Below are 14,653 nucleotides of genomic sequence, written 5' to 3' on the forward strand. Positions count from 1 at the left end.
CCTGGTTATGTCCAAGGTGGGGGGTGGGGGGGGAGACGAAAGCCATTCTTAACAATATTGATTTTTAATTTTTTTATTGTCATTAAAAACTTCTGAATTATTTCCCTATAAATGCAATACACGCAGCACATAAAATGATATAAATCCACTAACCTGGTTAAGGTTACAATTTTTTTTTTTCTTCTTCAAATAATTAGTTTTTTCAAGTGATATGTCCTCTTTAAAATCTTTAAAACTAAAGGGTAACTGGAATCAAAAACTTCTAAAGCTTAAAGGACACTCCTTACACCAATAAAAATTTTAAAATTACCCTCCTCCTCCAAGTCAATTTTCTCATTAGTGGTTAGTGTGCCATACAGTTCGGCAGTGAATATGGAAGCTATTAGAAGTGTACCTCTACAATAAAAAGCATTACTATGTACTCCAAATCCAACAATAGCATCAGATTTGGAGCTATCAGTATATATATAAAAGTCGATTCCCTGGCTTCTATGTCAGTCATATTCTTTTTATCCTCAACATTATTATTATTATTATTATTATTATCATTATTATTATTATGATGATGATGATGATGATGATGATGATGATGATATTATACTTATTATCATTATTACTTGCTAAGCTACAAGCCTAGTTGGAAAAGCAGGATGCTATAAGCCCAATGAGGAAAAGAAACAAGGAAAAAAAGGTCGATTCCATGTGTTCTGCTACATGTTCCATAAAAAGACCTCTGGCTTCTATGTCAGTCATATTTTTTTATCCTCAACATCATTATCATTATTTATATTTATATTATTATTATTATTATTATTATTATTATTATTATTATTATTATTATTATTACTTGCTAAGCTACAACTCTAGTTGGATAGGCAGGATGCTATAAGCCCAATGAAGAAAAGAAAATGGAAAAATAAAATATTTTAAGAACAGTAACATCAAAATAAATATTTCCTATATAAATGATAAAAACAAAACAAAACAACGGAAAGAGAAATAAGATGAAATACTATGCCCGAGTGTACCCTCAAGCAAGAGAACTCTAACCCAAGACAGTGGAAGACTATGGTACACACGCTATGGCACTAACCAAGACTAGAAACAATGGTTTGATTTTGGAGTGTCCTCCTAGAAGAGCTGCTTACCATAGCTAGTCTCTCTTCTACCTTACCAAGAGGAAAGAAACCACTGAACAAGTACAGTGCAGTAGTTAACCCGTGGGGTGAAGAAGAATTATTTGCTAATCTCAGTGTTGTCAAGTGTATGAGGACAGAGGAGAATCTGTGAAGAAAATGCCATACTATTCAGTGTATGTGTAGGCACAGGGAAAGTGAACCATAACCAGAGAGAAGGATCCAACGTAATACTGTCTGGCCTTTCAGAGGACCCCATAACTCTATAGCAATAGTATCCCAACGGGTGGCTGGTGCCCTGGCCAACCTACTACAGTGGAACCTCTACATACGAATTTAATCCGTTCCAGAACCAACTTCGGATGTAGAAATTGATCGGATGTCGAAACGAATTTTCCCATAAGAATACATTGAAATAGGATTAATCCGTGGTTGAGCCCAAAAACCTATGATAACTTCTTAATAAACTACTACACATAACTTTCCCATGAGAATAATGAACACTAAATTAGATAATAGACATGTAAATAAGAAGAATAGACATGTAAATAAGAAGAATTAGCAAAAAATGATAAATAAGAAACGGGTTTTTCGCGTCACTTTACCTTAGAAACTCCAGCGCAGGTGTTGTTCGTCTTCGCTACGCAGAGAGGAGAGAGGAGACAGACGGACGGCGAGGAGGTAGAGAGGTTAACTACGATAAACGTAACACTACCGTAACTTATTCTAACTTACACTAAGTGAACTTTAACATAACTTAGCTTATTTTTTTTTTTATTTTTATATTTTATATTTTTTTTTACATTTTCTTTTTTTCTTTTTGATGATTACGTAATTTTAATCACTATCACTTACATTTAAAATTGACTGAATTTCTTTTGCTTCACTCTTTTCCGTTTTCTGTGTTTCACTTTCTTCCTCTTCACTCTTTGCCGTTTTCTTCGGTTCACTTACATCCTCTTCATCGCGAGTTCGCTTCGCAGTTTTTTTAAAGAAAGCATCGATAGATAATTGCTTCGTACGGCTTTTCAGAATGTTTCGAAAGTGCGTTAGGCAAACATCATCGAATTGAGAAACTACACGACAAACCTGCAATTTCTTTGGATGGTATTTGTCGATGAAGTCGACCACGTCTTGATATTTTCCTAACACCTCTTTTATTTGCGCTGAACCTAACACATGTTCTACCTCCTCGCTCTCTTCCTCGTCATCACTCATGTGCTCCGACATAGCATGGAGTTCCTTGAGCTCATCCGTCGTCAGTTCGTCGTGATGTTCGGCGACGAGTTCCGTAACGTCATCTGCGTTGACCTCCAGACCCATGGACTTGCCAAGGGAGACTATTTCCTCTACGGCTTCCGCTGCACCGACCACGGGATCAGGTTCGGGGTCAAAACCCTCGAAATCTCGGGGAGAAACTGCATCAGGCCACAGCTTCTTCCATGCAGAATTGAGGGTCCGTCGAGTTAATCCCACCAAAGCCTGATCAATGATCTTTAAGCAGTGCACGATATTGAAGTGGCCCCTCCAAAATTCACTCAAAGTTAAGTTGGTGCTTTGCGTGACATTAAAGCACTGCTTGAATAAGTGCTTGGTGTACAGCTTCTTAAAATTAGAGATGACTTGCTGGTCCATGGGCTGGAGGATAGAGGTGGTATTTGGTGGAAGATACAGCACCTTTATGAACTTGAATTCATCGAAGATATCATCTTCAAGTCCGGGGGGGTGAGCGGGTGCATTGTCAAGGCATAGCAGGCACTTTAAAGGCAATTTCTGCTCATGAAGATACTTCTTCACAGAAGGACCGAAAACTTGGTTTACCCATTGCACAAAGAATTGCCTAGTGACCCAGGCCTTCGAGTTGGATCGCCAGAAAACATGAAGCTGATCCTTATCGACGTTGTGTGCTTTAAAGGCCCTAGGGTTCTCCGAATGGTAAACAAGCAAGGGCTTGACTTTAAAGTCCCCGCTAGCGTTGGCACATGGAGCAAGAGTCAACCGATCCTTCATTGGCTTATGCCCAGGCAATTTCTTCTCTTCAGCAGTGATGTAGGTTCGACTCGGCATCTTCTTCCAAAACAGCCCGGTTTCATCACAATTGAACACCTGCTGCTCTACGTAGCCTTCTTCCTTTACGATATTTTCAAATTTCTTAACAAAGTCAGTTGCAGCCTTTGTGTCCGCACTAGCAGCCTCTCCGTGGCGAACAACTGAATGAATCCCGGACCGTTTCTTAAATTTCTCGAACCAGCCACGAGATGCCTTGAAATCATCTGAGGAAGGCTCGGTTGAACTCTCCCCAGCATCACCCACAGAGCTTTCCTCCTTCAAGTCCGTAAAGATGGCGTGCGCCTTCTCGCAGATATCGGTTTCGGTGATGGTGTCGCCAACGATCTCTCTATCCTTAATCCACACTAGTAGAAGTCGTTCCATCTCTTCTATGATAGGGGTACGGCGTTTGGAAATTATAGTGATCCCCTTAGAAGGTTTCACTGCTTTAATAGCTTCCTTCTGTTTAAGGATTGTCGAGATCATCGACATATTACGGCCATACTGTTTAGCAAGTTCACTCACGCGGATGCCACGCTCATGTTTTTCAATAATTTCCTGCTTAATTTCTATAGAAAGCATTTCCTTCTTCCTTTTCTCACCACTACCACTACCACTGGAAAAACTAAGCCTTTTTGGACCCATGATTTACGTAAATTATCGTTAATGGATGCACGTAAAAAATCACGATTAATTCACAGTTAATATCACAACGCAAAGAGCACAACCGCAAGAAGCCGACGAGAACAGAGGACTGACCCAAGCTGCGCTAATTGAGCGTCCCTCCGAGGTCGATGTGCTGCCTTCTATTGGCGGAAATAAAAAACACTTCAGGCGCTATGAGCACCGACTACGCGTACGAGTATTGTTTACTTCGGGTGTCGAAAAAAACATTCGGGTGTAGAGTCGGAACGTGTTCGAATTGTACTTCGCGTGTCGAAAAATTCGGATACAACCGGTACGACGAAAATTGCTACTTCGTGTGTCGAAATAAAATTCGGGTGTAGAGTCAAAAACTTGCTCGAATTTTACTTCGGATGTTGGAAAATTCGGATGTAGATACGATCGGATGTAGAGGTTCCACTGTACCTACAAAAAGATATCTTTGGTAATCTCCAAAGAGGGGTTGATGATATATTATAGTAAATGGAAACATCTTACTTCTAGCTATGCTAAGACTGTGTAGCAATTTCTTTACACGAATACCATTAGGTTGACGATATTTTGGGGGTAACTCAAAGTATTTTGTGTACTTTACATGGTTTGAGGTCTGATAGGGTAAACAATTAGGAAGTCTTTGCAACATAAACCAATACCGTAAAATGGAAGACTTTTGGTAGAGGTCTAACGGTAATTCTTCAGCATCAGCAAGGAAGCTTGGGATATGCAAAGTTCTAAATGCTCCTGTTGCCAATCTGATACCAGTATAGTGTATAGATTCTAAAGTCTTTAATTGGCTTAGAATGGCTGAGGAATATATTTCACGCCCATAACTAATTTTTGAAAAAATTATGGCCCTATAATAGTCTTGTGGTCTGCCTGCATTGATGTATGGTGCAAAATTTTTAAAAGCTTATAAGCATCAAGACATTTTAATTTTACTGCTTTTAAGCAAGGAACCCATGTCAATAAACAATCAAATATCAAGCCTAAAAACCTAGCTGCACTTACACATGGGATCCATTGACCTACGATGTACATATTAGGGTCGGGATGTACTCCCCAAATATGACAGAAATGGACAACAGTAGTTTTGCTTGTCGGAATCTTAAACCCATTCATATCAGCCCACTGAACAATTTTGTCTACTGAGAGAGGTAGTTTTCTCTCAACCATTGCCATTCTTGCCTCAGCAAATGATATGGAGAGATCATCTTACAAGTAGTGTTGAAATAATATCTTTGGGAATGACAGAAGATATCCCATTAATGGTTATTGCAAATAGGGTTACACTTAGCACACTACCCTGAGGAACTCCTTCTTCCTGACATTCCTCTCTGATAGAGCTTACCCCACTCATTAAAAAATTCTACGTGAAAAAATCTACGTGATATAAATGATTGAATGAACAATGGTTGCTCTCCTCATAATCCCAAATAATGAATGCTTTAAGTATACCATTTCTCCATGCAGTATCTCATACCTTTTAAAGATAAAAAAAGACTTACATGGTGCTGTTTGGAAGCAAAGGCCTCGCAAATAGAAGACTCAAAGTCATATCAACACATAAGTTGTTAAGTGTTTTTTTCTAAATCCATACAGGATAAGTGATAAAATAACCTTCTTTTCTAGGTACCACACCAGTCTTGCATTACCCTCTCCTCCATGATATTACATAGGCATGATGTCAATGCAATTGGTTAATAGTTTGCTGCTAAAAACTTCTCCTTACCGGGTTTTAAAAAGGCTAAAATAATAGCTGGTTCTCAAACACTTGGATAATCATGATCATGCCATACTCTGTTAACAAAGCTTAAAATAAATAACTGCATATGGAATTCCATAGGGTCATGGGGCTGTATTGAGGCGGGATGCACACAAAAGCAGCCCCCAAACACTTGAATCTCACTTACTGGCAATAATCTCCTCAAAAGTAACTTTCTACTACAGTCATCTTACAGCTGGACTCTTGCACACAAGGGAAATAAAGACACAACATAACCTTTATACTATATTCCTTAAAACTAAAACGCTTAACACAAATCCATCCTCAATCAAAATAATAATCACACTTAAAACTAATCATAAACTTAACACTAAATATACAATAAACGTAACACCATTCAAATAACCCCACCCCACAAAAAAAAATAACAAAATTTAAAATTAAACCCACTAACAACAAAATAAATATGTGTTCTTATATATTATGGGACACCAACACTGTCGTCCACACAAAGCTGAAATGTCTTTTACGGCACACTACCACAGTTCTGTGGTTAACACACTAACTGAGTGGCAATTTGCCACAACTGCCTCCCTGATTGGGGTCGTGGTTATCATCATCAGCACCAGCAGTAGAAAAGAGCAGTCCAAACAAAATCCTCTACCACAGGCCAGGCCACCAACGGTTGTGCAGACCGAAAGAGCAATCCAAACAAAATTCACTATTACAGGCTGGTCAGCAACAATAAATATACATTCAAATAATAATCTCTCCAAAGAAGGAATTACGGCCTGCAAATAAAAAAAAGAAAAACACTTACAAACACTCCTAGCTAAGTAAACTATCGCACCATAATCAAAGATAAATAATAAAGTGTTTCTATCATTCAGAATCACTCATAGCAAAGATAAATAAAAATGTACTTACTGTTGAAATTAACAAATCTCTTCCAAGCTGGTCGAAAATAGTCCCAGCGCTCACAACCACATTGAACTGCCTCTGGCAGCAGTCAAATAAAAAAAGCATTCCTTCAAGATATTCACCACTGTCCTAAGCTAGCTAAAAAAGTATACAAAAACCCTCAATTATACCAACAGTCTTTCTCACAACAAACAATCCTCTCTCTCTCTCTCTCTCTCTCTCTCTCTCTCTCTCTCTCTCTCTGTGTGTGTGGATTTGGCAAACAACAACAAAAAAATAAAATAAACCCTCCACAATCAAATTGTCTTTCAGCAAAAGGAGAATTATATAACTCTTCCTTTTCTGTTCCATCATTTTCTTTTCTTCAAGGCTCCTTTACTGCTAACATCACTTGCTCCAGTCACATACTGATAATTCATTTTCAACACTGGTGGTGGGTTAGGGGTGAATTTGCTTGCTATCTTTTTTACTTTCCTCTACACAGAAGATGGTGGTGTTCTACTTTTAATGGAGGAAACAAAAGACACCCAAGACTGGCACCTAGCTTCTTTCATGGCACAGCGTAACCGTGGTCTACATTTCTTGTATATAATTAAATTCTCCTCAGTACGGTGTCTGCACAATCGAGTTAAAGAACTTTTTGAGGCTTTGTGCAGGACAGTTAGTTCTGACAACCACAATAAGACTGGTTGTCAATTGAATAACCCTGTTGTTTTGGAAATTGAATTGACTCCTGTTGTATGAAGAGTTCCATTCAGTAAGTCTATGGGATCATTAACACTTTAAAACTGTTCTACATTCCTTTCAATTTTGCTTAGCTCACAAAATCTATCCCCGTTCGCCTTGTCAAATTTCCATCATGGCAATCTCTGTGCAATCTCTGTAAAGGCGGACCATTGTTGGTGTTTATAAAGATTGGAGCATGATCACTACTATGCCAGTCATCTGATGTTCTCGATTTAAAATCGAGAAGGCAGTTAGACCTTGCAATTGATTTGGTCAATGCATGACAATGTACCTTTCTGAATATAAAAGTGTGTGGGTTCTCCTCTATTAAGGAGTCCTACATCTTCATTCTCCACAACTGATGATATAATACTACCCTTTGAGTTTGCTAAAATATTGCAACAAAAAGGATGTCTACTATTAATATTTCCAAGCAAGAGAAAAAGTTGTGGTAGTTGTTGAATTAGCTCTAATAAATTATCATACGAGATGTTATCATTTGGGGGCAAGTAAAGAGAGCAGATTGTTTATTATCTTCCTATATATATTTGTACCACTGCCTGTAGAGGGATACAGATAGACAAAGATATTTAGGGAACATCTTGATGAACGTAGATAAGACTTCCGCCATGGCCCTCTGCTCATTGATCACATAGTGTCCTATTGCCAATATACTCTCAAGGACAAGGAGTATCAGCATCGAGCTTGCTCTCCTGTAGACATACAGTTATAGGGGAGTGCTTATAAATGAGGAGCTTAATTTCATCATATTTGGCCCTCAAACCCTGACAACTCGATTGTAGAATGGAGGAAAACACTATGGTTTATGTTTTGTAAGACACCTTGGATGAAGCCTTCCCCTTGGCAATCTTTGATCTAAAACTATTTCCCGCTGTTTTCTCTAGAGAGGGTCGTGATATATTAGGTTTTGTGTTTTTCATTTTCTTTGTGTCCTTTTGATTTAATTGTTGAGGTGGATGGTACACCTCAACTTTAATTTCCGATCTATTCAAGTTGTCTTTCAATTGATCAGAAACATCAGCAGACGAGACCCAATATTTATTTACTCTTACTTACTTACTTTGATGGCTGCTTTTCCAGTCCCATAAAGCAAGAGAACCCTACTCTCTACAGGACCTTTTACCTTGTTCGTTCAGAGTATTTATCGTTTCAGATCCCGTATTGTTCATTTACTGTTAAATCATCACTGTAGTAAGTTTTTTTAAAAAAGAAAGTCTTCAGTTTTCTCTTGAAAGCCTTAATGTTTTCAATCATTCGAATGTTTCGTGGGAGCTTATTATATAGTCATAACTTTAATGTTTCTTATGGAAGGGGGCGAGAGAGATGGAAGTCTCTCTCTTTCGATGAAGAGGTCGTGAGCTACCAGGGTTTTGCACCTCCCCAAATACAGGTGCACCAAGTAATTGGTTTTAAGTGGCACCTCCATCAAATCAGGAAAAGGACATGGCCTGAGAGAGGTTTGTACTATTGTTTAGAATGGGAGTAGATGGCTTTTGAATACGTTTCTGATATATAGGTATCTGTATTATTTTTCTACACTCTCTGTGTATAAATTTTCAATGGGACTTTCATCTTCTTCAACTACTTTCATATCTTTCTTTATGTTGGAAGTGAGGATATTATTTTTGTCAGTGGTTTGACTAGTTTTTCTTCAAAACCAGTGAAAAAGGATGCCCTGTCCTTATCTGCTTTTCACTAGCTGTTTTACCAGCCTCTTTGAAAGTAACCCTTTCCATGGTCCTAATGGCCTGAATTCATTTTTCAAAAATAAACTTGACGAAGCTTTTAGATATAGCTGGGAGTCCTTCCCCACAATGTATACAACTTGGATTTTCTGTGGATGCTCCATGACTTTTTCCACAGTTGGCACAAACAGCTGGCTTATTATCTAGTTTTTCCTTACACTTCTGACTTAAATGGTCATACATTTGGCAATGATAACATTGCAAAGGTGAAGGGATGTTTAGTTTCACCATCAAAGATAGCCATCCTGCTTTAATAACATTAGGTGGTCTATATTGATCAAATGTTACAAGCAAAGTAACAAGATGATCATGTTGTTCTCAAACTCTCTTTTTCCTTCAAATTACATTTACTACTCCTTGACTAATTCAGTTCATTCTCAATTTATTTTTCTTTATGTCTAGCAATTCTGGAGCATATATGACACCATTACTCTGGTTGAAAATGAGGTGCGAAAAGCATTTGACACTAGGACCATCCAATGTTGAAAGTGTTTTTAATCTTTCACTTTGTACTGGGGATAGTGTCTCTATCAGGAGACTTGCATTTCCCTGGGGAAAATTTTTTGGCTGCCCTCCATATATATTAACTATTTCCCTATTAACCCTTTAACCCCCAGGCTATTTGGAAATTTCCAGCCCTCAACCCCCAAAGGGGTTATTTTTTTCCCAGCACATTTTGCAGTATATATTTTTCAAATTGCTCTAACAGCCTTAATTTTTCTCATTGAGAGGTCAGGTTGGTCTCATTCTCTTGGAAAATGCCTGAATTTTTTCAAAAAATTATCAAAAATATGAAAAAAATAATTTTCATAGCATTTTTTTGCAAGGACGTACCGGTACGTCCATGGCGGTAAAGGGATGGCTTTTGTAAAACGTACCAGTACGTCCTTTGGGGGTAAAAGGGTTAAGTTCAAAAACATTCTCGTGCTCATGTCTTCCATGTTCAAATTCCAAAATTATATTTTTTTCATAATTTTTCATAGTGACCAGCTAATACTGTATTTGCTTTTCTATATTTTTGCTGCCCTGTCATCATTTCTCTCTCTCTCTCTCTCTCTCTCTCTCTCTCTTATAATCATTCTTTACATGCCGTGAATTACGTTCTAACATTAAAATATTAGAACCTGAGTTTGAGTTTTCAATACTGAGGGCCATGTTGGTTTCCAAAGAAGGAGCAAGCCAGTTATCCACCTCTTATCAGAGGAGGCAACTCCTCCTATCCCATGTGGCTAAATATGACAAGAGGTTTTAGTGGGGATCAATCGTCTATTAAATTAATTGATTGATTTGAAATTTTCTGGCATCCTGACATTGAAGGCCATTGATGCCAATATCATTTGTTATAAATAGAATAATAGAATATTTAACTAAATCCTAAAAAGCAAATATATCATTATAAAAGTTAAATATCTTTCAAAAGACCTGTTTTTGAGATGAATCTAAAAATGCCGCTAATATTGTATGACACATCGTGTCCGAGAATCTTGGCAAGGATGAACCTGCCATCCTAGGTATTCAGTCAACAAATGCCTTTCTGTTAAGGGTATCAAATAGCCGTCGCAATAAGGTTGACGTTAGCCAGTTAAAAGAAACTCGTGTCATGTGAGTGTAACCAATGCGGAGACAACAAAGAGCAGTCTCCCATTTTTGGGGCATCATGTTATACTATTCAAACTGTAGAGTACTGTATAGTAGAGTAGTTAATATAACAATAACTCTTATTACAATGAATACACTAACAAGAAAAATTATAAGAAAAAGTATCAATCTAACACCACTAACCATTTACGTACAAAATTCTATGCAATAAGTGTGGACTTGATGCAACTCTTGAGCTGTCTACTGCTTGGCGTATGGGGTAGCATAGGGTACGTATCACATTTTATACTAAAATCACCATAAACACTCTGGATATGTACAGGTTTTTTTTTTACATCACAAAGCGATTCTGCACACATACAACTGAAGTGGGAGACGGACACACGAGGAGAGACAATGCGAGACTCAGGCCAATTCAGCAAGAGATGGGGTGTTGCACTGTGTAGAGAGGGAAACGGTGCAAAGCATGCCTGGTGCCAGAGAACACAGTTGGTGTAAAATTGTCAGGCCACGAGAGTACGTACTGTACTTACCCCAAAACCCTAAATACGTGATCTTTTTATATAATAGGTTATACGGTTCTCTGTATTGCAAAGGACCAAATCCGCGATGAATGAGGACTGACTGTAGTACAGTAACATATTGTAAAACTTTAGTAGTGATTAACTGAGATTTCCAGTAGCGTACCTTGGCAGTTCTTGAATTCTGCACAGTGATCTACTAGATAAAGTGTTGTGGTTTGGCTATGGTTTAATTGGATTTCAGGCGTTAATATCAATTTGGTGTATATTTGTAATGCCAAGGTTTAGAGGTGACAGCCTATGCTAGAGTAAATTACGTTTCCTTAACTGCATTATAGCCTTATCTGCAATCCTCTTTGATCTATTATTGGGCATGCAACAGGGATTACTGTATTTCAAAAGTCATAAAGCACTAAGAGTCTTTGCATAAGCTAATTATTATACTTAGCAGTATTTGGTCAGAGTTTGAAGTGAAATATATTAGGCTAGGGTTTGGTCTTATAGACTACTGTACAGAGTTTTACAATAATTGACACCAATTATGACTGCAAAATCAGTAATATATCATAGGGGAACTACTTACCATATCAATACTATGCTTTTCTATGTTTGAAAAAAAAAAATCTAAATCATTCTTTAAATGCTTTTCTAAACTATAATTAAAGACTTCAATATAATATTGCAAAAATTAAGGAAAGGTACTGTACACAAACTATAAAACAGTACATTGTTTTCCTATGAATAATGAACACAAAGACAAGAAACTAACTATCAACCGTTGTACAGTACATACCTGAAATACAACCCAAGTAGGTGCATACAGCTGACAAGGCACAGATATTGGCCGAGCTGAAGTTGGAACTGCACCTAGTTCTGTGAGTAAAAATGGCTTTACAGACTTTGGAACTGTAATTGGAAACACTGAAGTAACTCCACTACTGACTTCTCCACCCAATGCAATGTCAAACAGCAAAGATGTCTGAAAAAAAAAATAATTAAATGTTACTGTGTTAATATACAGTACGCCTTACTCAACAAGGCATTTGACAATAGGGCTACAAGAGAGTTAGAAAGTTATGGGGTCTTTTGACAGGTCAAACAGTACTACATTGGTTCCTTCTCTCTGGCTACGGTTCAATTTCCCTTTGCCTACACATACACCAAATAGTATGGCCTATTATTTACAGATTCTCCCCTGTCCTCATACACCTGAAAACACTGAGATAAAAAAAACAATTCTTCTTCACCCAAGGGGTTAACTACCCCACTGCAATTGTTCAATGGCTACTTTCTTCTTGGTAAGGGGAGAAGAGACTCTTTAGCTATGGTAAGCAGCTCTTCTAAGAGAAGGACACTCCAAAATTAAACCATTGTTATCTAGTCAGGGGTAGTGCCATAACTGCTATACCATGGTCTTATACTATCTTGGGTTAGAATTCTCTTGCTTGAGGGTACATTCAGGCACACTATTCTTTCTAATTTTCTCTTATTTTGGTAAAGTTTTTATAGTTTATATAGGAAATATTTATTTTAATGTTGTTGCTGTTCTTAAAATATTTGATTTTCCTTGTTTCCTTTCCTACCTGGGCTACTTTCCCTGTTGGGGCCCATGGGATTATAGCTTCCTGCTTTTCCAACTAGGGTTGTAGCTTAGGTAATAAAAATAATAATAATAATTATAATAATAATAATAACAATAATAAATATAAATCTTTTATGAATGCATAGTACCCCTCATGATGTGTGGAATCACCATACGGTGGCTCACTTAACCACAATAACCCAAATACTGCAGATACCAGTATTGAAAGCTATCCATGGCAGTTCAATCATCCAAGGGAGAATGTCTCAAGAAGAATTTCAAATTGGGTTCCAGGCACCCTCCCACCCTCCCACCTGCTCACTAACAATATTGGTCAGACAGAGACTACACACGTGTGCAGCTTCTACACAGAAAAAATGGATGAGTTAGAAAGTAGTGTATGTGCAGCAAGAAATGCATGTACAAATAAAGAAGGATGCCCCATCTACTTTTTTTTTTCAATACTGCGAGCGTCATCAAATTCTACGTCAAAAATTATTGAATGTAATAAGCTAATTTCAACTGTTATCATTCCATTGTTATGTTATCTATTTTATGGCAATATCGACCTTATGGATTTTTTACATTAATAGCTATTACTCCCCATGTATCACACTGTTCATTAAAAAAAAAAACTGCCGATCGGGTATGCACTGCTTCCTGCATGATTATGGCATCCCCTTGATAGAATAACTGGCTCACGGCAGTTGAGTTATATGTAGTCTAATTTGAAAACCATTTATACAAATCTTTTTATTGCCAGTTTTGTTACTGTTATTTGCATGCTTTTCATAAATATAATTCTTTTATCACATAGCTTTTTTTTGCTCTTCTTGCATAAGTTATAAGATACAGTTTGTCATGGTTTAGAGTTTCAAAGTTTAATTGAATAGAAAGAAAAATAGAAGCACCAACCAAATTCTGTTCAGAAGGGTGTAACACGGGTGTATACCTATTCTGTGACAAATACCAGAATTGGCTATTCATGCCATGCACTCATTTAGGTGTTTACAATGGTGCAAAACTGTTCTGTAACAAGCGACTAAATTGCCTCTTCATGCCACTTATTTAGGTGTTTAAACAATCGAGTCACGGATGATATTTACCATTAAGAAATAAACCATTATATTGAGATTAACTTTATGGTAGCTCCCTTCATTCCATATTTTTTGGTGGAATTTTCTGTAGTGGAATATACTAAGGTAGAATTTACCCACAGTGGAATTTTCTGTGATGAAATTTGCCCGTCATTACATAAATACCTATAATATCTCTAAATAAAGTTAATTGTCCAGGAGCTATCTTTGCATTAATTCCTACTCTGCTCCCACCAAATGGTAACCTACAGAGTGACTTAACCAACCAGTCTACCTCCCAGTTCACCAGTTCTTCATATCCTCTGATTGCCAGCAGAGGTGTGTTTGTTTGGTTTCACCAGGCCAAGATTCAGTTCCCTATCAAGGGTGTGACCCGCTCAAGCAGCAAAGGTGATTACAGTATGTCCTCTCTATGATTTCCCCATCTCCCTGACTGTCTTTGTGAGCAAAGGGATAAATTCATACAGTATGATGCCCTCAAATAATTTCTCTTGGAGCAGTACTCACCATCACCAGCAGTCTGTGCATCCAAGATATTTCAGCTCTCTCAACAACTGTTGGGGGATCAAAGGGCATTGATGGCCCGAGAGAAATTATTTGTATGGCTTGAAATCAACCTAATTTAGTCAAAGTGCCCTCTGGAACCGGTACGAATGGCTCTTTCCAATGCTGATGTCTTGCTTATGAAGGAACTCTACCAACAACTTGGTACAACTCAGGAACATAAATGGTGGTCTACCCTTAAATCTGCACTCTTTTGTGTTGATGCAACAGTTCCTCCTTTACTTAAACCAGATGGCTCAGTCACTCACTGTCCAAAGGAAACGGCAACCCTTTTGGCTGATGTTTTTGACAGTAAACAGAGTAATG

At 37.7% G+C, this 14,653-nt stretch overlaps 1 protein-coding gene across 1 annotated transcript in view; it reads right to left on the reverse strand.

Moving 5' to 3' along the window:
• Bulli (regulator of MON1-CCZ1 complex protein bulli) overlaps positions 1–14,653 on the reverse strand; it is a 392,783-nt gene that overhangs the window by 322,804 nt on the left and 55,326 nt on the right. The window contains exon 4 of the mRNA XM_068382333.1: positions 11,898–12,083. Coding sequence (XP_068238434.1) covers positions 11,898–12,083 — 186 coding nt within the window. The remainder of the gene's footprint in view (positions 1–11,897; positions 12,084–14,653) is intronic.

This window comes from Palaemon carinicauda, chromosome 11 (genome assembly GCF_036898095.1).
Source record: "Palaemon carinicauda isolate YSFRI2023 chromosome 11, ASM3689809v2, whole genome shotgun sequence".
Taxonomy (NCBI): domain Eukaryota; kingdom Metazoa; phylum Arthropoda; class Malacostraca; order Decapoda; family Palaemonidae; genus Palaemon; species Palaemon carinicauda.